We start from the raw sequence: 25,941 nt of genomic DNA, 5'->3' as shown, positions 1-25,941 counted from the left end.
TTTAGCTCCACAATTCCAACTCATTTTATTGTGAGACACATTCCCCTCCTCCCCAAAACTTCTTAACAAACTGCAGAATACTCTGATTATATTTCATTCAGAATGATTGTTTCACCTTAATTAGCAAATTAGTTCTTTGGCTGCACATGCTGTTCATCTTCAAAAATGCTTAAGCCAACCATACCGCAAACCAGCTCTCAATCATTTACAGTAATGGAATGTACAACCCCTAGGTGTTTGACCCCAGGCAGCTAGTGAATTGATATGACATCCACAGGCAGCTTCATCTCTGTCTCCTACCATCATTACCAGCTGAGGGGAGGAAAAGGTTGCCGCCAGTACTAGGAGCAAGCATGCTTTGTCTTCAATTAAACATAATAATCCTGCATTGTGTGAGCACCATGTAATTTTATTTAGAGGAATTATGTTGCTGACTTGGCTATAACCTATGAAGATCACGGGCAGCTCTACAATTGACAGTGATTTAAGTATTTTCCATACATTATCTCTTCCTGTGGATTTATAAGCCAAATGATATCAAAATCTCTGTAGCTTCCAACATTCATATAAATCTGCATAGGTCCTTGGACATCAGTTCTAAAGAAATTTTACTCTATAAGAAGTATTTTTAACAAAAAATAGAGCTTTATGCCCTATGTCATTAATGGTAGACTTCCTAAGGAAGCCTACATGTTGCATCATTTCTTTTGTTGTTGTTGGGTTTTTTAGAGGTGGGGTCTGGTTATATTATCCAGATTGCACTTAAACTCCTGGGCTTAAGTGATCCTCCTGCCTCAGCCTCTCAAGTAGCCGGGACTATAGGCATGCCACTGTGCTCAGCTTACATGTTACACCACTTCTAATGTTGAAAACAAAGAAATGTCTAATTAAACTTACATGCAGTGGAAAAGTCATTTGAACCTATTCTGTGCTTTGATCAACAGTCTCTCAGTCTATTTGCTGTCATTTTATGTCATCTACAGCTTTGACTTGGGAATGGGGGTCCTGAGGACATGGACACACTCGCTAACCAGCCTGGCAGCCTCCAGAGCAGTGCCCCAGTGCACTGAGATGCCCCCACTCCCATGGCCATAGTGGTGGACTACAGGCAGCCTCCGGCCATCTCGGGCAAGGAGCTCTGTCTGCAGTCGCACACCTGGCCTGTAGGGCCTCAAGCCCACCTTCTCCCTGATGTTGCAGGCTCCGTGGAGGGAGGGCTCCAGAGCACAGCATCGGGAAAGAATTTCTCTGCTATTTTCTGCATCTGGGGACAGATTCCAGTCCCCTTTTTGCCTAGTTCCACCTAGGGTTACATGGGATGTACCAGGATAAATATACGTCAGCCCACTGCCATCTCGGATAAAATGCTCCACCCAGGGAGCCTGAACTTGGAGCACTTGGCCCCTTACAGGGAAAATCTTTGAGTCTCCTGCAAGCTGTCTGCTTCCAAGGCCTGAACAGTTGACCACGATGTCGAAGGACGGATAAAGTTCCCACAGGTCATCTATTCGCCGAGTGAGCATCCAGCCTCCACTTCCTTTTATCCTATGGAAGAGAGGTCATGAAGTGAACCTTTGTCAGCATCCTGATCAACTACTTCTAGGAAGTAAAGAAAAGGAACCCAGGAACAAAAATTAGGCGATCATCTGATGAACAAACACCCCAGGAGCTTCCAGGGCCCAATCAGGCCAAATTCTAGCCATCAACTGCTTCACATCCTAGGAACTGGGGATTTCTAAAATTGAATCTAAATGGAAACCACTTGAAAGTTCAAAACAAAGGTAATTATATGCTTTGCCCTTTTAAAATTTTGTAGAATTCCTATATTGTTATAGATGCTGAATAAATGCCAAGTTGATTTGGTATTTTAAATGTCCAAGCATTTCTTATTTCTACTACTTATTTAACACCTAAATTTGATACATTTTATCTCATATTGTTAACTCTTGCATGCTCCTTTGTATTAGTCTGGTCTCCCTAACTAAAAGATACAGGGGTCATATCCCCACCAGCTTTATGTCTACAAGTGTGTTAGCACGAGAAGAACACAAAATATTTGTAGCTGATGAGCTAAATGGCAGCTGTGATTGGTAATTGTTATGTTTTTTGGACCAACTATATCAATCATGAAAAGAAATGGCTTATCCAGTACCTGTAGTCTTTATTTAAATTGAGGTAAAATACACATAACATAAAATTTACCATTTTGATGATTTTTAAGTGTAAAGTTCAGTAGTATTAAGCACATTCACCTTGTTGTGCAACCATCATCACCATCCATATGAGCTATCCATCTCCAGAACATTTTTATTTTTTCTGAGATGGGGTCTCACTCTGTCACCCAGGCTGGAGTGCAGTGGCATGATCTCAGCTCACTGCAGCCTTGAATTCCTGGGCTTAAGTGATCCTCCCACCTCAGCCTCCTGAGTAGCTGAGACCACAGGCATGTGCCACCATGCCCGGCTAATTTTTTGTATTTTTGATAGAGACAGGTTTTCGCCATGTTGCCCAGGCTGGTCTGCAACTCATGAGCTCAGTCAATCCACGTGCCTCTGCCTCCCAAAGTGCTGGGATTATAGGCATGAGCCACCACACCCGGCCTCCAGAACTTTTTTAATCTCACAAAACAGAAAGTCTACCCAATAAACAATAACCTCTAGGACGTGTAATCTTATTCACAGGTCACTTGTAGAATAGAGAAAGAGACTATCAGCAGCTCTGTTCAATAGATGCAGACCGAATGCTTGCATGCAGGGCGCTGCTAAGAGGGACCAGAAGGGTGTGAGTGGCAGTGCCCTTCCTCAAGGGCTGACAGAGGAACTGGCAGACAGAAGTGTAAACGCTTGGCAGAATTGACTAAGTTTTAAAGGAGAAGTGGTGTGAAATCAGAAAGCCTGGCTTTATGTCCCAGCTCTGCCTCACATTAGCTTTGAGCTCTTGGCCAACTCACCTCACTTCTCCAAATCTCAGTTTCCTCATCTGCATCGTGGGGAGGATACCTCCCTTGCCTGTCTCACAGGATGGTTGTGAGGTTCCAATAAAATAATGGCCACTACTTTGAACAGTCATCAATCACAATACATTTTAGAGGACTGTTATCAATAAATCACGAATTCCTCAAGGGGAGAGATTGTATCTTATGTTTCTTACCATCCCTATGACCCAGCTAAGTGCCCCATACCTAGTGGACTGGAAGTAAGTGTTAGCCAATACTAAAGACAATATGAAATCCTGGTTTGGGCCTGTGATGGTTAATTTATGTGTCAACTTGATTGGGCTGTGGGTTCTCAGATATTTGGTCACACATACGCTGTGCGTTTCTGCAGAAAATGTTTTTGAATGAGAAAAACATTTAAATCCGTAGGCAGAGTAAAGCTAATTGCCTTCTTTAATGTGGGGAGGCCTCATCTTATCAGTTGAAAGCCTGAATAAAACAAAAAAGTTGACTCTTTTCCAAGGAAGAAAGAATTCCTTCTGCTGAACTGCCTTCCAACTGGGACATTGGCTTTTTCCTCTTTTTGGACTGGAACAAAAACGTTGACTCTTCCTGGATTTCAAGCCTGCTGGCCTTTGGACTGGAGCTACACCGTCGGCTCTCCTGGGTCTCCTGCTTGCCTGCCAACTCACCACGCCGATCTTACACATCCTCTTGGTTCTTTTTGTCTGGAGAAAAATACAGGGTGGCACAACTTTGGCATCTTCTTTCTCCGACTGCTGCAATCCAAGCCGTTTCAGGGAGAAACTGGGAAGGGCTGACCTCGAAAATGGAGACAGAGTGCTTGTATCCTGCCTGCCCCTGAGAGAGCAGAAGTGATCATCACAGCAGTTCTGAGCACTATCTACTTTCAAGGCCAGATAAACAGATTTAATGTGAAGGAAAATAATAAGAAAAGACAGAAATTTCTGCAGTGGCTATGGTGGTCAATGATGGCATGGGTTTGACAACTAATTTTAACTTAGCAAGGAGGGACTCTTTGAAGTGATTCTAACTTTCCACCCCACTTCCCGGTTGGAAAGTTTAATTGAAACTTGTATTAAGATCAGCAGAAAACTGGCCTTCTGATGCTGAATTGCATTCCTAGAAAATGCCTCACGTTCGTGGTGGTACACGCCTGTAATTCCAGCTACTCAGGGCGGGATGGGAAGAGATCCTTGAACTTGGAGGGTGCCAGAGACAAGCAGTCGCGCCACTGTGCTCAAACCTAGGAGACAAACAAGACACCATCTCAAAGAAAAAGAAGGAGGAGGAAGAAGGAAGAGAGAGGCAAGGAAGAGAGGAAGAAGGAAGGAAAAGGAAGGAAGGAAGAAGGAAGGAAGGAAGGAAGGAAGGAGAAGAGAAAGAAGAAAAGAAAAGAAAAGAAGAAAAGAAAAGAAACAGGGAAGGAAGGAAGGAAGGAAGGAAGGAAGGAAGGGAAGGGAAGGAAGGAAGGAAGGAAGGAAAAGGAAAATCTCAGGTTGATGGTCGTCTGAATATCTCTGTCTCCTCAATGCTATCTGGAATAAACCAATAATAATCGCTCAACCTTCATATTCAGCATCAGAGCCTGTAGCCAGCTATCCTCTTCATTCTCCTGCATCAGCTGAAGAATAGCTTCTGACAGGAAATACATCACTAAGTCTCCCTCCCTCTGAGACCTCAAATGTCATCCTAGTAGTTCAAGAGAATAGTTTAGTCCCCATCTGGATAGACTCATTTGATTATTCAACAATATTTGTTGGGGAGGCATACTCTGTCCAGCACCCTCAGGAGGCAAGAAGAACTCAGAGGTTCCGCTTGCTCTGAGATCACATGAACCTGCAACGCACTTCCTATTAAATGCAAGCTGCATTGCCAGCATCAGTGCTTCAAACAACAGAACCTAAATTCGGTTGCTTTTTATTCTAAAAATCCAAGGAAGGGAGTATGTTGTTTACCTGAGACAAGCAAACCAAAGAAAAAAATCGGGCAAGCATCTACACTTTGGGGCCACGGAGAACCAATAAAGCCAATGGATTACTTTTTGGTGTAACTAAAAGTAGTTAAAAGACAGAGAATGAAGCTGGAGCTACTGTTGTGTTTGTTTGTTTGTTTGTTTTATAAGTAAAACTGTTCATACATAAAAAGTATTTAATGTAGCAAATTTTATGGGGACAGGTTTTTTTTTTTGGCTCTATCGGTAAGAACAACGAATTTAGAAACTTAAATTATGTTCTTAAACATACAGTAATAGATCAATGTTTTTAAAGGTAAAATAACTCTGTAAAGGTTGGTTTTCACCTTAACATCGGCATAGAAAGAAGAGTAAATTGGAGTTTTGTAGTAATACTGAGCAACACGTTTCAGTGTGTTTATAATCTTTCAAAAGGTGAACACAAAGAAAACACCTTTAAAAAGTGCTTAGGAGGCCTCTACCCTTTACGATTCATATGACCTTGGCCAAGTTATTCCCCTTCTCTAAGCTTTAATCCCGTATTCATAATATGGGGGTAATAATACTGACTCCCTAGGCTCGTTGTGAAAATGAAATGAGACAACATCTGGAAAAAGCATAACACTGTGCCTAACACACTATAGCTGCTCAATAAAGACCTTTTATTTTTTAAAAGTGCTTAGGGGTTTTTCATGCTACTGTAAAATGCAAGACCCAGTGCATCATCTATGAGTATTCTTACCCTCCTCCATACCTGTATGTCACTTATGTTTCATTAAGGATGATATTTCAATTTTGAAAAGTTTTAACTGATCATTATTTGAACATTATTTTCATTTTGTGGGGTTTTTTGATTCTTACATTGTAGATTCCATGTGTTAATATTTGAACATTATGTTCTGTGCTCCAGATATCCTAATTAATTAAAACGCAGAATTATTTTCGTAATTCGGGGGAATAAGAGAATCTGTCAGCCTTGGGATTGCAGCAAATTTTTAAAACTCACTGAAATTGTTTCCTAGGGATAGGAGTGCCTAGCTTACATGCTTTTTACGACGATTATGCAAGAATTCAATAAGTGCAAATGTCTTTTCTTTTCCAAGGGTTCCCGGCTGGTCAAGCTACTGATAAAAGTCCAACCTGTGCCTAGTGACTTCTTAAGCTATCCTAGTGGCTAGCCCTTGTCAGGTTTCCTGTGCTGCATTGCTCCCAGGCCTTGGATCCCAGAGGAAAACTCATTAAATGTGCCTGGAGACTGGTCACCTTCATGCTGTTGTAATGCAACCACATAGCGATGCCCAGTCATTATTATGTACCCCATGGGCAATGCATAAGATGGCACCAATGCATAGGAGGAAACTGTACCCAGAAGTCAGATGTTAAATTAGGTGACCAAGTGCCTACCAGGCTGCTTTTATGACCATATGAGGTAGTTATTCTGCAAGTTTGGGGTGACATGGTTGGAGGTACAAGAAGCATGGTGACTTTCCTCTTGGGGCTTCTTGCAACTGAGCAAGACTTCATCCCAGAGAGAGAGAACACCACTGTCCCAACCTCCCATGAGGAAATGGGGTTGGGGGCACTCAAGAAGCAGGACTCATGAAATAGCCCCAGCCTAACATCCTCTGGTCATCACCCTAAAACATAAGAGCGTCCATTTCCCCAAGCTTAAGTTAGCCCTCTGCTGGACTGCATCAGCCTGATTCACAAACATGGAGGATGGTCATCCTCAGCGCCTTTCCTTCACCTCACTGGGAGTTTCAGCAAGGAGGTTAACTGAGTTGGCTGTGCCCCTGAGGAAAACAAGGGTCCACTAAGCAAATCTTAAATGCACATGTACACACACACACACACACACACACACACTCGACCTCCCAGGAGCAAAGAGTCCCCTCATCCCCTTTGTGCTCTTGGAATCAGAGGCAATTCCCATACTCCACTGAAGCTGAAGCCATGGCAAGAAAGGAATCTCAGCTAGCACTAAACAGGGAGGCAGGGGCTGTGATGTGGAGAGCCCGTCAACGACAAGGGGGGACAGGGGAAAGGACAAGCTCCTGGTGAGCTCCAGGGCAGACACGGCTGTCTAATGGGCCTAATGATGGTGCCAAGGAAGCCAGATTCTTTCGTAGGCATTGCTGTGAGTCAGGCCGAGCAGGAGACACAAGATACAGGAGAAGAAAAAGATGGGCGCTAGAGGACTCTCCCAGAGAAAGTTACAGAGAGGCCTAATCAGAGGCGGGGCAGGGAAAGTACCAGGCAACTAGCTCAGTGTGGTCAGTGCTGAGGTCAGCGCTGAGGTCAGCATGGGGCCTCCTTGGGGACACAGGATAAGGCATGGCCTCTTGGAAAGAGATAAGTGTGTCCATGTTACCACGGCCCAGCACAGAAATGGGCCACCCAGTTTTCTGAATGTCATCAAAGGCAGCACAATCCTGGTCCCTCGGGGAGGATTGATTTAGATGGGCTGCCTGGAGGAAGACTTAATGCCTCGCTGATTCATTTCCTGGAAGGAGCCAGTAATAAAGCAGCAGAATTTAACTCCACTGGCAGAATATGATATAAAATATGACCTGCATAGGTGACTCAGACTCTGTGGGGTTTTTGTTTGTGTTTGTTCTGTATATTATTGGGCATTATTGTTTTATTATTATTATTTTTTTTTTGGAGAAGGAGATGATCTCTTTTATCTTTTGAAAAACAATAACGATCTAATTTGTAGTACAAAAACATTTTTTGTGGAAGTTTGTATTATTTCAGAAGAATCGTGCTTAGGCTGAAGCCATTGCTGTGTGGCTTGCTGAGAAAATGCTTATTTTTGAGTGAGAACACTGAAGGCTGAACACTCATATTGTGTGGAAGAGGCGTAGGTGGCAACAAAATAGACCCTGAGTGTGAGGAACAAGCAGAGATTGTGTGGCGTCCCATCGGGGTCGCCTGGCAGGAGGTCAGTGGGCGGCAGCCCAGAGTGAGGCCCAGGTGTCGCTCCCTCACCGGGACGTGGCCCTGCCGCCCACCCTGCCTGAAGTGCTCGCCCTGAAAGGCCCGTCTTGGGCTGAGAGGAGTCCGACGCTGCAAAGCCTCCTGCGGGAGGAAAGGGGACACGTGGCCTTGTTCTTCCACCAGCCTGGTCGGACTCAGGCTCCGGGCTGCAGGGAGCTAATCTGCATGGCCAGGGGCCATCGGGAGCTGTCTGTGGAGGCCCCACACCGGGGTCAGGAGGGAGCCAGGTCTCAGGGGTACCAGGGACTGAGAAGCAGAAGCGCCGAAGTCTTCCGCCGCTGCACACCCCGTGCCTTCTGTCTGAGGCACGCACGTCTCCGCCGCCTTCCTGGCGGGCCCGCGTATCAAACAAACGGACTGAAGAAGGTCTCCCCAGGACTCTGGGGCACAAGGGCAGCCCTCGGTCCTCTCCTCCCCGCTGCCGATAACCGACTCACAGCCCGGAGGCGGCGTATTCCCAGGCACCGCCGCCCCCGCCGGTCTCAGGCCGATGGCGTTGCGGTCCCTGCGGCCTGAAGCCCCCTGGCGGGGGTCATTTTAAGTGGCGGGAAATGCCGACCGCAAGCCCGCAGCTGAGGACGGGGTGGCAGGGTTGACCTAAGCCTTCCTCCCGCAGTCAGCGGTCAGGCCTGAAAACACAGCGATGATGGAACTCCGGGGCCTGTCTTCTAGAAGGCGATGCTTTGGAAGCAGGAAGAAGACATCATTCAGATAGTATTTGGTTCGGTGTGGAAATGACGCGGGCTGCCGGGAGTAGTGGGAGCCGGGAGGGTGCGCAGGAGCGGGCCGGGGCGGGGACTGGCGCCCACTCACCGTCCCGCGTGGGGAGCCCCAGCCCCCGCAGAGGAAGACACTGCCCACGACGCAGGGCGGCACCAGGCCAACTGGGAGACTTATGAGGACTCCTCAGAGGAGGTGACTGTGTGCTGGGGGGGAGGCTGGCGTCCCTGCCTTTGCTCCCTCCCACAGTGACACCTCTTCAAGTACCCTGGGCCTTCACGCCCCCTCCCTGCCCCATCAGAACTCTCCTTATCTCCCCAGGGCCTTATCAACAATTTGCCCCTTAAAGCAAAATGAAAGCAATGAGCCCTCTCTCCCAGGAGGAGGTAAGCATTTGCATTTCACCTCTAGACTTTAGAGCCAATGCTTCAGTGGAAGTTTGGGTGAAGAAAGTTTGTGAAGAAAGCTTCACACCCCCTTCCCTGATTACTCATAAGCTCAAGGCTATCACTAGGACTCAAAACTTACTCTGGCTCATCTGAGCCGCACCTTCTTTCGGCTGGTCAACCAGAGGACCCCGCTCTGGCCCTTCTCCAGCCATACCCTTCTTCTTGAGTGTGTGGAGCTCAGGCATGCACCCAGCCAGAGTCCTCTCCCTTCACTTCTAGCCCGTCTTCTGGGGACCCAGGTGCCCCATATTCCCTGTCCTTTTCCAGGGCCTGCACTGTCTTCCTCCCAGGGGCAGACTGTGCCACTGTGTGCACCCCGGAGCCCAAGGAGTGGCCAAGGACAACTGTCTTCAGGGAAGATACGGAAAGAGGGTGGGTGCTTCCTGGCATGCCCCTGGGCCCCCTTGCTGCCATGTGAAGATGCGGCACTCTTAGGAATCTAGAAATCCTAAATGTCAACTTGGCCTTCCTGGTGGTTGTGGTAGAGGTGGGTCTGATGCTGGGTGTATTCTTTAGCTACACCTCAAATCAGGATTTACACTGCAACAGAGTGAAAATTTCAGGGGACAGAGGAGAAGAGAATGGAAAAAGAGAAAAGATGATTTCTTTCTTCACTGAATTCATAAATTTAAATTGTGGCATTGCATCCGGTTTGTGTTAAGGGAAAGATGGTGGAAAATATTCATGAAAAGAAAACGTTTTTCTTCTCAAAATTTGGGGTGTGTGGAATTTTGTTGTGCCCCAAAGTAAAAAAGTGCTTTAAAAAAAAAGCATATCAAGTGAACATATCAAAAAGACACAAGAGCACTTTGAAGGGGCTCCTACTCAGCTAATCTTGGACAATTTGAACATCAAAATAATTAGAGGGAGTAAATTATAATTCATTGAATAAAATAGGTATCCATCAGTTCATGCTGATATAAATAAATATAGGAAAAGGAAAACTTCTTTGCAGTAGAAAGCAAACTATGTAGATGGAGTTATAAAATGATCTCTTGGCAAACATCACAGTAATAAATAGTTCAGGCAAGAATCATCAATGGATACTAAAACTTGTAGGTGAAAGTACTACTTCCATGGGAACTCATTTCATGGGAATAGGATATTTACATAGTCTCAGGTATGTCACAACAAAATATTTAGTAATTACAAAGAGAAAAAGCAGTAACCTCACAGTAGAGATACCTGACATTCTGGGTGATGAAAGTTAGCAGCCCCAATAAGGGGATAAACTGATATCGTCTGCCTCCTGCTATGATGCAATAAGTATTCAACATTACTTCTATGCATTCCCTTCCCTGATTACCTATAAGCTCCCAAAATGCAGGACCTCAATCCCATCCTGAGGAAACATCACACAAACCCCAACTGAGGGACATTCTATTACACAAAACAACTGATCTGTACTATTCAAACTTGTAAATGTAATAAAAGACAAAGACAGACTAGAGACTAAAGAGACATGACAACTGAAGACAATGTGTGACTGCAATGGGATCATGGACTGGAAAAAATTATGGGTTGTGTGTATTTATATTTATATGTGGACATTATTTGGACAATTGGCAGAATATGAATAAGGTCCATAGATTTTAGTGTTGTGTCAATATAATGATATTGATTTTATTATACTACTATGTTTATGTAAGAGGATACCCTTGTTCTGAGAACAAGTATTTAAATATTTAAACCTGGGGCCAGGCGCGGTGACTCATGCCTGTAATTCCAGCACTTTGGGAGGCCAAGACGGGTGGATCACCTAAGGTCAAGAGTTTGAGACCAGCCTGACCAACATGGTGAAACCCCATCTCTACTAAAAATACAAAAATTAGCCGGGTGTGGTGGCGGGCACCTGTAATCCCAGCTACTTGAGAGCTGAAACAGGAGAATCACTTGAACCCGGAAGGTGGAGGTTGCAGTGAGCCGAGATCACACCGTTGCACTCCAGCCTGAGCCACAAGAGGAAAACTGCAACTTACTTTCAAATGGTTCTGAAAGAAAATATGTATAAGGAGTAAAAAGAAAGCAAAAATAATGAAGCGAAATGTTAGGAATCTGTATGAAGAGTTTATTAGAGTTTGTCTACCTCCCTTAGCTCTCTTTCAATTACCATCCCTGACACATACCCCTGGCTGTCCCCACCCAGGAAAGCCCTTAATCAGCCCTAGACCATGTCTCTGAGGGAGAACAACACTCTTAGGTTCTCACTCATCTGCCTCTTTCTGATCTGCTGGAGACCACAGGGCTCCAGCCAAGTTTTCTAGAAACCTTACTGATCCTTAAGACAAAAATCCAAGATGAGAAAGCCACACAATGGACTTGGGGGTAATAATGAAACTTCAACACCCAAACCACTAGTAATACCAAAAAAAGTTAAACTCCTTAATGACACCTCACCTTTTATATACAATATTTTGTACATGTTCTTCCATTTTGAGCTGTTTTTGGGTCATAATCTAAAAAATTATGCATTGCATTAAAGTTAACTCTACTATTTTTTGCCATGCCTAATAATTTCCACTTACCTAAATTTTATTTTATTTTATTGCCTTTTTCCACATGTTCTAACTTTTTTTGTTTTATTGTATTTTATTCTGGATTTTATTAAGATAAGTTATATGATGCCTCAATTGCTTATCACTAGCATCAATGCTTCCAATTTTATATTTCTAGTCATTTTTATAAGGGGGAAAATTCAACAATACACACTATTGCCACACAGGAAAGATGGAGATGCTGCTAAAATTTGCTTGTTGGCTAGTGGGCAACTCCATCATGTGATAGCTCAAAATATACGTTTATCAGCTGATGTAGACAAGTCCAAACTTGGCATTTAAACAGTGGTTTATGGGCCAGTGAACAAGGCACAAAAGGGCATGGGTTTTATGAAACTAGGACTTATAGAAGCAAAATGTCCCATATAAATTGCTAAGAGGTAAAAGTGAGAAGAGCACTTGAAAAGCTACAAAACTAGATTGTGATGCCACTGACCTGTGCCTAGCAGGTCTAGGCTTTCTTCTTTCTACTCCCATTCCAACCTGCATAAGTCTGTAGTTTATTTTACTATGCGTGTTACTGCCATTGTTAATTAATATACAAACACATACACACGCAGTCATCCCCAATTGACCATGAAATTATTTTTACAATAAATCATATTTTATCTTTCTTTTTGAGCAGCTTCTAGCAGAATGCCAGCTATATGTAAGTGTTCAACAAAAAGTTGTGTAATTCTTGAATTATATGAATCAATTATCCTATAACCTACATCTGGTACCAGATCACTCTTGCCCCGGCCTACTTCAAGTCACTTTCCCAACATTACCCAATAATTTACATCGCTCCTATTTACCAAAATATACACCTATGGGAATTGAAAGGATCAGTGTTTCACAACTCTCAACATGCCTGCAAGTCCAGACTAAACTAAAGACAGATTTATTGATGTATCTCAAATGGAGATACTCTTGATGTGTTTCCTAACTGGAAACCAGGTACTAGTTTCCTGAAAGTCCTGAAAAGTAAGCCAAAATGCAAGTTCAAGGTATCACAGACTGAGCTTAGTGAGGAAGCAGTGGCATAATTTGGATAGGTCCTTAATTTCAGAGTTCTTATTTAAGATAAAAGGAAATAATGAAACTTTTTTTCTTTACCACAACTGAGAAAAAATTCAAAAATAATTTATAATAAGCAAAAGATTCTCTCATCCAAAGAATTAGAGTAAATCATATCATTTTATAGCTAGAAATATATTCTCCAAACTGTTCCAGTTTACAGATGAGGAAAACTAAGATACTGTTTCAGTAAGAGGGTTTTACCTGGGGCAAGAAGGATAGGGAATAAGTCAGGCATCAAAGTACACACCAAAACATAGAAGACAAATTACTAGAAGCATGGTGTGACTTAGTCCTTGTGACACAAACACTGTCTTCAGATTGTTTTACAAAGCACTAGCCATTTGTGAGTGGCAAGGCAATGTAAAAGAGCTCTGAGAGATGGCAGAGACTTTTCAGTATGTATTTTATGAATAGCTACGAAGTGATTTATGGCTATGACAGATAAGGAAATAGCAGGGAGCATTTCAACTGACCTTTTCTCCAACCACGGGAGGTAGGCAGGGCATTCGCATTTCAGGGTTGTAAAAGCCTGACCAAACACATACTGGGGGAATTTCTTCAGCTCAGCCTCAGTCATCCTTCGAAATCCCAGAACCACGTCAGCCCAGAATGGCACTTCTTCAGTAGGCGTGCTCTGAAATATCTGCCAACTCAAACATATTAAGTGAAATTTTTTTCCTGAAATTTGTGAAATAACATATTTCTAGTAAACTTCACGTGACATTCTCTAGAGCTTTTATTTATTTTATTTTGTTTTGTTTTATTATATTTTATTTTTGAAACAGAGTCTCCCTCCATCACCCAGGCAGGAGTGCAGTGGCACAATCATGGCTCACTGTAGCCTCAACTTCCGGGGCTCAGGCAATCCTCCCACCTCAGCCTCCCGGGTAGCTGGGACCACAGGTGCATGCTACCATGCCCAACTAATTTTTTAAATTATTTGTAGAGTCAGAGTCTTACTATGTTGCCCAGGCTGGTCTCAAACTCCTGGGCTCAAGTGATCTGCCTGCCTTGGCCTCCCAAAGTGCTGGGATTACAGGCATCAGCCACTACACTTGGCCTAGAGCATTTAAAAATTTTAGTTTCTATAAATACAAAGAGAAAATGATCTATTTTACTATTCTCTTAGGTTCACATAACTCAGTAGCTAAATAGCAGTTGTTGGTGACTGGGCAAATAAAACATCTTAAAAGTAACATGCTTTATAAGATGGAATTTAGTACTCCTTTTCTAAAAAGCTCCTGTCTAGATTTGGTTGTTAACAAGAAGGTTGTAATAGTACTACTAATAGCTGCTATGCAAATGTTTAGATTTGTAATATTGGGTTGTTTTCATCAGTAAATGAATAAATGTTATAATGCCAGGCATGGTGGCTCACACCTGTAATCCGAGCACTTTAGGAACCCGAGGCGAAGTTCGAGACCAGCCTGGGCAACATGGTGAAACCCTGTCTCTACAAAAACTACAAAAATTAGCTGGGTGTGGAGGCACAAGCCTATAGTCTCAGCTATTGGGGAGGCTGAGGTGGGAGGATCAACTGAGCCCAGAGAGGTCGAGGTTACAGTGAACTGAACTGGACCATTGCATTCCAGCCTAGACAAGTGAGACCCTGCCTAAAAAAAAAAAAAAAAAAAAAAGTTATAAATCATCATTGCTCAAAAATAGCAAGGAAAATAATTGAGTGCTGTGCATAGTTGCTAATAATTTCCACATCAGAATGTGTATATCTCTAGGTAATTGATTCAGAGCAGTCCCCATGAAGGTACAAATGTCCTTTACTGCGGGGCTCTGTGCTGGCCCACTCTTGCCCTGGGCTAGACTGCCTTCTTCCGTATCTTCACCACAACCTACAGGCCAGACCTTAGAAGGCTACATTTCCAGTCCTAAGCACTTAGAAGGTTATATCTCCAGTCCATTCTCTCTCTTGAGCTCCAAAAACAGATCCAGACCCATGTTACCTACTCCCCACTGGATCAGTCCACTTAGAAGTCTCATGCATTTACACACGCACGCACACACACACACGCACACACATCCACCCTTTTCCCAATCCTACCTAACTCAGAAAATGGTACCCATCCATGCAGGTGCTAATGCCAGAAACCCAAGAATCATCCTTGATTCTCTCTCCCTACTCACCTCTCACACACCATCAACTGACAAGTCCTATCAAATCTCCTCTTAGGCATTTCTCAAGTCCATCCACTCTCTGTTTCTATTATCCACACCCAATCTATCTCATCATCATCTCTTCCCACAAATCTATTCTTCACACTATAGAAAACATATTTTTGAAATGCAATTATGACCAGTCACTTCACTGTGTAAACTCCCTCAATGGCTTCCCATTTCTCTGGACTTCCTTCAGTCCCTCCCACACACCATAGTTGCCCTAGACTCAGGGCTAGGTGTATGCTGTTTCCTCCATCTGGAATGCTGTCTCCTTCGTCTCCCACCCTGCCTCGCCCCCACTTCACCTCTGCAACATCGCCAGACTAACTTACACTCTTCCTGACCGTCTTGGATGAAACTCTTTGATCTGGATGGCTTCTCATCACTTCCCAGAGCAAGTTTCTTCTCCAGACATATGCTTCCATAGCACCCTAACTTCTTCCTTTTGGTAACGCATGCCCCCAGTGAGTTTGGTAACTCATTTGATTTACTGCATTCTCTACAGACCATAAGCTACATAAGGGCAGGACTGTGTCTGGCTTCCTTAAAAATTAACTCAACACATATTTGTCAAGCATGTACTATATACCAAGCAGTATTACTAAATTGCTCACTGCTATATCCCTAATACCTAAGAAAGAACCTGATACTGAAGAATGCTGAATATGTTGTTTTGAAGGAATAAATAGATGAATAAGCCTATATACTTATGCCAAAGATGCACAGGGCATTTGAATTTTGGACATGGCTGTTTCCAAAAATTACTTAGAGCCAAAATTTGTGAATTAGACTGGCTTATGTTGGTTTTGGACAAAGATAGTATAACCATAAATCAAAGAGAATGTTTTTTCTACTTGGCTCACCAACTGGCTCTAGATTTACTTATACAGAAGAATCAATCCATAGATTGATAGAAAAGCAAAGCTACTACTTTGGGGAGGGGCTTTTGGGAAATTACTGACGTCAGCATCGTCTTGGTGTTTGTGACGGTCAGGAAAAACAAGAAGAGAAAAGGGTAGACATTCACCCAATGCAAGTGTATACACTAGACTAGCAGAAAACGTCAGTGAGCAGCCTGATATTAAAAGAGGAGGTAAGACACATTTTTTCAGAAGGCCGCAGAAAGACTGTTATCACACAGATTAACACATGTATGTTACATGTGTAATATGCACCAATGACATGTATGTTATGTCATATGATGAAACTGAGACGTAAATTGAAAGTGATAGAAGATTAAGTGATCTCAGTTTAGGAAGATATTAAAAGATGTCATGTTTTAAGTGCTAGTCTTACTAATAAAAATGTTAAATAGCAGTTATTCTCAAATTTTCATTTAATTATGCATGCCTACTGAAATTATACATTAAAAATGAAATAGAAGTGTGCTAACAGTTTCAGAAATATTTTTTTCCAAATGGCACTTCAAAAGGCAAGTTTAGTGACCTACAAAATTTCCTTCTTTTGTAGGAAATTTTCTCCAAGGAGACCGAATAAATAAGAAGTCCCTATCCCTTAGGTCTCTGCAGCCATCCCAGCATCATACCTGTTTGCTTTCCATCGGCTGCACCATCCCCACATCACCCAAACCCAGCATTTACCTCCTACATGTTTTTTTAACCAAATTTGCAAATCACTGCATGGTCTCTGAGGAAACCCAAAATCAATCCTATCTGTGATGAGAAACTGTGATTGTTGTTTATTGTTAAAAAGTCTAATACCATAACTTGCCTTTCTTCCGTTCTTTGGGGTAAAGTCTATAATGCTCTTTCTGAATCCTCCTGCATCAAAGTCAGCACTCTGCTCACAGCAGGTACTCAGTAAATATTTTATGTTGAACTCTAATGCCTGTTAAGATTATGCTACATTCTAAAATAACTTCAAATTTCTTCACTTACCCTGATACCAAATGAACACCAGCATCTCCAGCTTCTGCAGAATTGGCAATTGCAAAGAGGTGGTTAAAGGTCTCTCTGAACCACTGCTTCTGCGTGTGAATGGGTGTGTCTGTAATCATGGAGAAAAGCAAAGTGGAACAGAAAGGAAAATGATGATAATGACAGTGCTTCAAATAAGCTCCTTGCTAGAAACTTGGAAAAAAACTAAGGAGGCAAAAATAAAATAAGGAAGCAGGGAGGAATATTGATATAAAGTGCCACATTGTGGCAGAGGATGTGTCAGCAACAAGAGGTTTGCATGTTGACACACGCTGTCCAAATCTGCTCGTATGATTAATCAATGGAGGGAAAACAGGCCAATAAGGTCAAAACCTGGTATGCGAGCCAGCTGGAAGGTGGTTTTTGGTACTAGGTATATTACAGAGGTCCTTAGCAGGTCTGTAACCAACCTGAGCAGAGCATAGTTCATGGCTGTGGGATCCAGCTGGCCACACAGTTGAGACAATAGGATGAAGGACGGAGGGCCTCTTTCTTGGGGGCTGAAAACATAGTGGATGACATGGGCAGGTCTGTGGGGACCAGGCCAACCAGGACAGAGGACAGACTGCACCTCGATGGGGAGTCCCAGGGGCTTGCATCCTGGTACAAGAAAACAAAGCTTGCATGCTGGAGGCGAGCCCCCTGCAGGCCAGACTTCCCAGCAGGGGCTGCCATTACCCTCCACACCATGGAATCAGGTGCCAGCCAGAGTAGCACTCCTGAGGCCAGCAGGGGCATGTAGGGACTGTACCATCCCCCAGGCACCTCTGCCAGAGCACATGGGGTTGGACCCAGACACAACTTTTGGAAAAGTGCCAGGCCTGTTGGGGAGGAAACAAGAGGCCTTGAGGTTTAAGCCTCAAAATAATAGTGTCCAGTGTAGGCACAGAGATAGCAGGAACGACCTAAAATCACAGACAAATCCAGCTGTGGCTGAAGTATGTGGCCGTCTGATTCTTGTGGAAGGATCATGAGAGAGTGGCTAGGGTTAGGTGAGGGACCAGGGAACAATAAGCCTCAGGGGCTGCTATGAGGGAAGCCACAGAGGAGACGAGGGAACTGAGGCAGAGAGGATGCTAAGTTGGTTTCACTTGGAGAGGTGTCCCTGAAATTCAAGGAACAGATAGAAAGACCTTTGGAGACATCCTGCTTCCCAGGCAAAGCCCCCAGGTCACTGAAGGCATGTCAGTAGCGGGATTTTCAGACAATTCGCTTGTTATAGAGCCAATAAATATTTCTTTAGTAGCAAACCTGTACTGCCATCTTTAAACATGTGCCCATGTGAAATTAACATTATATTCCAAAATTTCACATTGGGGATGCTGCTTTAGAAATAAGGGATAAATAAAAAATAAGCTGCAGAGGGAACTAAATTAGACCACAAATAGATTTTACCCAACAATCTATGCCAGTGTGTGAGGTTGTACCAAAATGCAACTCCCTGTTCTCATCCCAAACCTTACAAACAAAATAGCGACTGAGATTCACATGCTGCAGAAGTCATCCCAAAGAACAGACAATTCCCATCCTAACAGTGGGTCTAGGAAGCCTGGTGACCTAATTCATGCTCAAGTGCTGCTAAAACAGAACTATAGCTGGAATGGTGGGAACAACAGCAAATGCCGATATAGTGCTTACTATGTGCCAGGTACTGTTCTAAATGCTTTTCATATGTCAACTCATTTAATCCCCACAACAACCCTACAGATCAGGCATGGTCTCCATATGGTATTGACATTTATGAGCACAGGAGATAGTTATGACTGGGCTTGTCTGAATAGTGTGTAGGAAAGAAACCCAAAGAGAAGACCAAGTCTTTATCTAGTAGCACCACAGAGAGAAAAACCCTGGTCCAGGAGACCCAGCCACCTGGCCAAAGAGAGAACTCGGGCCTCGATGGCCCTATGGACCCTCAGATGAGCGACCCTCTTTGAGGGATGATTCCATGACTAACTGGCAGCCTTCTGAACACTCACTTAGGCCTGATGCAGGCAAAGGAGAGCCTGGAAAATGGTCCCAAGAACTCTCATCAAAAGAAAAGCACTTAGTGTAAGCTGGTGTATTCGTCTGTTCTCACGCTGCTAATAAAGACATATCCGAGACAGGGTAATTTATAAAAGAAAGAGATTTAATTGACTCACAGTTCAGCATGGCTGGGGAGACCTCAGGAAACTTACGATCATGGTGGAAAGGGAAGCAAACAAGTCCTTCTTCACATGGCAGCAGGAAGAGAAGCATGAGAGCTGAGCTGCACAAAAGGGGAAAAGCCCCTTATAAAACCATCAGATCTCCTGAGAAATCACTCACTATCATGAGAACAGCAGCATGGGGGTAACTGCCTCCATGATTCAGTTATCTCCTACCAGGTCCCTCCCACTACATATAGGGATTATGGGAACTACAATTCAAGATGAGATTTGGGTGGGGACATAGCCAAGCTATATCAGCTGGCATCTGGTGGACACACCAGGTGCCCGTGTTTGTTTCCTGGGAGGCAGTTCCCAGGAGCTGACCAGCCAAGTTCCTGCACCTGCAATGCCAAGGTCCCTGCCATTACCACCCTAATAAAAGATGTGTCTATTCTTTCTTAGGGGTCGTTGGACTGGAAAATACCAGGCAGGGATGCCATGCTGAAAACAGGAGAGTTAAGGAAATACATGCAAACTGGATGCTAGGACCCCAGCCTCTTCCCCTGTCACCTTCTAGAATGCCAGCTGGCATCCGGGCCTTCACCTTCCCCAGGCAGGACATGGAAGCCTCTTCCCTGGGAAACATGACCTGCCCAAGAAGAAAAACTTAAACTGTGATGTCTCACAGATGTCCCCAAATAAATGGCCCTGCCCTCTTACTCCAGTGAGCTCATTGGCAACAAGCCCTACGCAAACACTGAGAAATTCCCATCTGCTCTTCAGAGTCCCACTCATAAACATCAGCAGGCTGGTAAAGAATACCACATGGCCAAGAAAAACCTCTATCATGAAAAATGAGAAAATAAAAAAACAAAAACAAAAAACACCCCGCAGTTTGGAGATGACAGATACACAGATACTATTCAGGGAGAAAGTTTTTAAAAACTGTTATTAGTATCTTCATAAAGATAAGAGAGGACATTGCAACCCTCTAACACAAATAAGATGTTATAACAAAGGAAAATTCAGAGAACAAAAAAGAGCTTTGGAATATTAGAAATGTTATAGTAGAAATAAAAAATTCAATAGCAAGGTAAAAGATAAAATTGAGTAAGTCTCCCAGAAAGTAAAACAGAGAGAGATAAACAGGAGGGGGAGAAAGCTAAAAGAATTGGAGGACCAGTCTGGGAGGTCCAGCATATTAACATTTCCAGAAAGAGGGAAAAGGACTTCAGAAGGGAGGAAGTTAACAACTGAGTAACTCAAAGATTGCTTCTTAAATTGAAGAACAAGAGTTTCCAGATTAAAAGGACAGGGCAATTTTTATATTCCAGATTGCTGGGGTTTGCAATCAATGTTGTAACCTATTCGATGGTTTAAACTATGGGCATATATAACTTTGATTAAAAAAAAATAAAATTAAAGAGGAAAAAGAGAGTGGAAATGAGGAAATGGGGACAGTGAGTATGTATCTCATTACTGCAACGTGATTTTGGTTTCTATTTAATGCTATTTTCTTCCTCCTCCATTTCAAGTGGAAAATATGGAAAGGAAAGGATGCATGGACATGTTCAAAAATCAATGCATTGGTGGGGCATGGTGGCTCATGACTGTAATCCCAGCAATCTGGGAGGTCAGGAGTCCGAGACCAGCCTGGTCAACATGGCAAAACCTTGTCTCTACTAAAAATACAAAAATTAGCTGGGCGTGGTGCCACATGCCTGTAGTCCCAGCTACTCAGGAGGCTGAGGCACGAGAATCTCTTGAACCTCAGAGGTGGGGTTGCAGGGAGTCAGTAAGCCAGGATCGTGCCACTGCACTCCAGCCTGGGTGACAGAGCAAGACTCTGTCTAAAAATAATAATAATAAAAAACAAATCCATGCATCTCAGGCCTTAATACATATTGACTAATTACAAACGTACTGATAATTGGTCTTATACAGGCTTAGAAGTTAGGATAATTTTAGCTCCATTACAAGTAATTTCTGACTTGACAGTCATTACTGTTATCAGTGGAAAGAGAGAGCCGCCAATCATGTAGTCGTCAGTGCTGTTCATCGCATGCTTCTGCTATCCATCTTCTGGGAACTACAGAATTACACTTGCTGGCCTCCTGCTGAGTGTGGAGACATGTGGCCTACTCTGCCAATGAGCCATCATCAGAAACGTTGAAAGTTGCTTCCTGTAAAGTGTTTAATCACAGAGGTGAGAACCTCAGAGGTCCCCGCCCCTCCATCCCTGGGCACAAGCTCTGATGACAATCAGGATGACATCTGCTCCATCGGCTTAGGTCCCTGATGACAAGCTGGCCCCTTGCTGATGCTCAATCCACATGTAGTGTGAGCAAGAACAAACTTTTGTCTTTCAAGCTGTTAAGATTTGGAGGTTGTTTCTGTCCTGCGGCATAACTGAGGCTGTCCTAAGAGATGAACCAACAGGATGTTAAAACCGCACATTACGGCCAAGCATGGCGGCTGGAATCCTAGCACTTTGGGAGGCCAAGGGGGATGGATCACTTGAGGCCAGGAGTTGGAGACCAGCCTGGGCAACATGGCAAGAACTTGTCTCTACAAAAATACAAAAACTAGCCAGGTATGATGGTGTGCACCTGTAGTCCCAGGTATACGAGAAGCTGAGGTGGGAGGATCATTTGAGCCTAGGAGGTCGAGGCTGCAGTGAGCCAAGATTGCACCACTCCACTTTAGCCTGGGTGACAGAGAGAGACCCTGTCTAAAAAGAAAAAAAGAAAAGAAAGAAGAAAGAAAAAAGAAAAAAACCCCTGCATATTACACTTACATCTATAGCCAGCTGTCTTTGTCAACAGAATTCCACTAACATCATTCTATCTGACATCTACTGTATCTGATAGAGGAGCTGAAATCTCTCACCTGGATAAGTGTGAGGAATAAGCATTCCGGCTGCCACATCGCTGGTGGTATCTGGAGTAAACTTGTCTGAAATGATGGTAACGGAGCACTGGGGCACCAGTTTGGAGATACACACAGCTGTGGAGAGCCCCACCACACCTGCCCCGACAACTGCAATCCGTGCTGTGTCCATGGGCCTGTGACGAGGGAAATGGGGACTATACACCTTGTTCTGAGGATTTTCCCAACCAGACAAAGTTTGGCCTTGACAGTTTTTTCCTTAGGTCTTCAGCCACTTGGAATAAGACTTAGCCTATTGGTGTTTCTTATGGGATAAAGAGAGTATCCCTATAAGCTTGCTTTCCATTAAATATTGGGGTATGGGCAACAAGGTGTCCATGGGCTTTTAGAGAGTAGCACAAAACTGGCTTGGACTTGCCTTTAGAACACCCAGCCAGTAAGTAGGTCTGCATTTGGAGGGAGTTTTCTAAACATTCTTCCCCCTTTCCTTTTTTTTTTTTTTTCTGAAATGGTGTCTTGCTCTGTCACCCAGCCTGGAGTACAGTGACGAGACCTCGGCTCACTGCAACCTCCACCTCCCAGGTTCAAGCAATTATCCTGCCTCAGCCTCCTGAGTAGCTGGGATTACAGGTGCCCACTACCACACCAGATTAATTTTTGTATTTTTAGTAGAGACAGGGTTTCAGCATGTTGGCCAGGCTGGTCTCGAACTCCTGACCTTGTGATCTGCCTGCCCCAGCTTACCAAAGTGCTGGGATCACAGGCATGAGCCACCGTGCCTGGCCTCATCCCCCTTTCCTTAACCATTTTCCCTATAGGCACAACCTAGGGAAGGCTGATGGAAAACCACAGAGCTGTAGTCTCTGCTCCCAGAACTACCTGAGGAGCAGTGGTGAGGGGCATGATCCATGAGCAACTCAAAATTCAACTCTGTCTACAAACTTGTTTCTAATAATAAGGACATTACAGAAAGTTCCAGCAGCTGAACTCAGTCTCCTCTGCCATCTGCCACTGTCACCAGTTCCCTCTCTGTCCTGGACTGGTTCTGTAACCTGAGGAGCAGCCCGTGGTCTCCTAGCCTCCACTCCCTCATCTGTAACACAGAACAAATGGATTACTTGCTCCTTTGGGTGGTAAATAGGAGAGACCTAGTGAGGTGGTCTCATAAAGGAGGCTCCTTGGGAGAATCCGAATGGAAATACAGGGGACAGACATCCCGGAGCCCTGGCGGGGTGTTCTGGGGCTGGCATCCGGTGTCCCACCCCTCACCCATGGAACCTTGCTCCACTGTCAGCATCCCCGCACTTTGCTTCCCTGTTCTTGGCTTTCCCCATCTGCCTTTGCTTTCCCCATCTGTTCCTGCTCTGACACTCTCTGTATGGCTCAGGTTTAAACTCCAGAGAGAGAGAAAATGCAATTGTCCCAGTTGGTCATTGCCACCCCTGTTGGAGAAAACTCTAGCACCAGGCCAGCTTGCTGGGCTCAACCAGCCTCTGAATCGACTTTGGCATAGTTGCCCTTCTCTGTCCAAAGCACAGTAATCAGGGCACTGGAGGCCACATGGTACAAACCATGGCCACCCACACACAGAGGTTCACCTTTCCTCTGGAAGGGAGGGCAGCTTCCTCAGCACGGGCTCTTGGCAGGAGAAACGTGGGCTTGGTTGTTAGTGGCTTCTGCTTTCTCTTCCAGTTCTGAAGATTCTCACACTATGAGACTTTAAAACCCTCCAATGAAATTTAGTGTGTTATTCCTATTCCTCGAGCAGTCTATGCATTTCTGTGTTAATTTGATTCATTAATTTGATTGCTGTACAGTGGGCTGGTCAGCTGAGAGAGAGCGGGCCTGCCAGGGCTGAGGGAAGAGAAGGGAAGGGGCCCAGGCTGGAGCAGCCTGGTGGGGTCCGGCTTGAGGAGCGCAGCCCTGCAGCCACCGATGCCCTTACTGGCTTCGCTGTTTCACATCGGCCTCCCATGTCCAGAAACTCTCTCAAAATAGCTCTAATCAACTAAGTTGAAAGAGCAAGCAATCTGTGGCTAAGAATAACCAGCTGCCAGGGAGGAGAGTGAGCCAGCAACGTGGTGTGTCCTGGCACAGTGGCCTGTCCATCACTGTCCCCTGACCCTATTCACACCCCCAAACTCCCAGAGCACGGGCAGAACGACCCCTCAGCTGAAAGCAAGAATTCAATTACCTGTCTCTGAAAAAGCAGTCTTGGAAGCCACCAAAGTCTCTGGCACCAAAACTTGTTTTGCAGTGCCTGGCTGGTCTCGTGCCCTGAGACAGAGGGAAAGCGAAACTGCTTCCCATTGGTGACTTGATTCAGGACATTCCCCCTGGTCTTCCTTTCCATTGGCCTGCACAGCTGTCTCTGTCATCCATTGCCCTGGAGAAAGGAGCAAGTGACCTCAACCTGTCATCTCCATGGTGCTGTCTCTGCCAAGCCCTTCCCTTTCTGGCCCGCGAGCCCTCCATCTGGCTGCCAGCCTGGGCTTTCTCCAGCTGATTTGTAGGTATGGTGAATAATAGGTGAGCCTGTCCAACTTCCAACCTCGTTTGGCTGCCCACAGTTAGCCGGGTGCCTGGCTCTGCTGGGTCAGCTGGTGAGGAAGCAATAAGGAGGGGGTGAGGGCTGAGTAATGTTGTTGATTGATTGGAGCTGGAAGCACTATTCAGGAGATAATCTAGGATAGAACCACATGATTCTTTAGCCCAGGAGTCCCCGGCCTTTTAGGCACCAGGGGTTAGTTTCGTGGAAGACGATTTTTCCACAAACTGGGGATGGGGATATGGTTTCAGGATGATCCAAGTGCATTATATTTATTGTGCACTTTATTTTTATTATTATTACATTGTAATAAATAACGAAATAATTATAAAACTCAACATAATGTAGAATTAGTGGGAGCCCTGAGCTTGTTTTCCTGCAACTAGATGGTTTTCTCTAGAAGTAATGGGAGACAGTGACAGATCATCAGGCATTAGATTCTCATAAGGAGCATGCAAACTAGATCCCTTGTGTGTGCAGTTTACAGTAGGATTTGTGCTCCTATTGAATCTAGTGCCTCAGCTGATCTGACAAGAGGCAGAGCTCAGGCAGTAATGCAAATGATAAGGAGTGGCTGTAAATGAAGATGAAGCTTAACTTGCTGCCCCACGGCTCACCTCCTGCTGTGAGGCCAGTTCCTAACAGAACACGAACCGGTAGTGGTCTGTGGCCTGGGGATTTGGGATCGCTGCTTTAGCCCACATATTCAAAGAAGGGATTCAATATTTGATGAGTGTCTACTGAGCTCTAGGCATGAGGTTTAGCTCTAGGCATCGGTTAACAAGTTTGTTTACAGGGAGGCAGTGTCATGTGTCAAAATAGTGACAATAAGATTTTCAATAACATATATTTAGCATTAACCACGTGCTAGACACACGTATGACATCAAGTATCACAACCACCCTATGAAGTAGGTACTATTATCACTATCCCCATTCTATAGATGAGTACATTGAGACTAAGACAGTAAGAAAGGGGCCCAGGGTCTCTTAAATGGTAAAATCAGTCTGGGTATCTGACGTCAAGGTTCAAGCTCTTTTTTTTTTTTTTTTTTTTTTTTTTTGAGACGGAGTCTCGCTCCATCTCCCAGGCTGGAGTGCAGTGGCGCAATCTCCGCTCACTGCAAACTCTGCCTCCTGGATTCACACCATTCTCCTGTCTCAGCCTCCTGAGTAGCTGGGACTACAGGTGCCCGCCACCACGCCCGGCTAATTTTTTGTATTCTTAGTAGAGATGGGATTTCACCACGTTAGCCAGGATGGTCTCGATCTCCTGACCTGGTGATCTGCCCACCTCGGCCTCCCAAAGTGCTGGGATTACAGGAGTGAGCCATGGTACAGGAGTGTACCATGTGGCCTCCAATGCCCTGATTACTGTGCTTTGGCCGCGCCCGGCCAAAGCTCAAGCTTTTAACCAAAGCACAAACTTTGGTGTGAGGAGATCTGCATTTTACCTTGAGCAAATCACCTGACTTCTGGGTTTGATTGCCCACCTGAAAACCAAGAATGAACTAAGAATCCCTTGCAAGCTGTTGTAGGTCTCTGATAAGTTGAGATATGTCCAATTCTTT

General features: G+C 44.5%; 1 protein-coding gene across 3 annotated transcripts; it reads right to left on the bottom strand.

Annotated features, from left to right (window-relative positions):
• On the bottom strand, positions 1-24,297 carry DDO (D-aspartate oxidase). 3 transcript variants are annotated; one of them, XM_003898313.5, is made up of 5 exons: positions 24,018-24,208; positions 21,824-21,999; positions 16,767-16,875; positions 13,170-13,346; positions 1-1,545 (listed from the first exon to the last, which is right to left on the bottom strand). In XM_003898313.5, exons 1-5 carry the CDS (start codon positions 24,131-24,133, stop codon positions 978-980), a joined length of 1,146 nt encoding a protein of 381 aa, XP_003898362.2. In that variant the 5' UTR covers positions 24,134-24,208; the 3' UTR covers positions 1-977. The 3 variants fall into 3 exon arrangements, with proteins under 3 accessions (XP_003898362.2, XP_031523364.1, XP_031523363.1); XM_031667504.1 differs by having other exon boundaries at positions 13,170-13,339; positions 24,018-24,124; XM_031667503.1 differs by lacking the exon at positions 21,824-21,999 and having other exon boundaries at positions 24,018-24,297.
• Positions 24,298-25,941: the final 1,644 nt, after the last annotated feature.

Source organism: Papio anubis, chromosome 6 (assembly GCF_008728515.1).
Source record: "Papio anubis isolate 15944 chromosome 6, Panubis1.0, whole genome shotgun sequence".
Taxonomy (NCBI): Eukaryota; Metazoa; Chordata; class Mammalia; order Primates; family Cercopithecidae; genus Papio; species Papio anubis.
The sequence above is the reverse complement of the archived record's forward strand: the minus strand, read 5'-3'. Positions and strand labels throughout refer to the sequence as shown.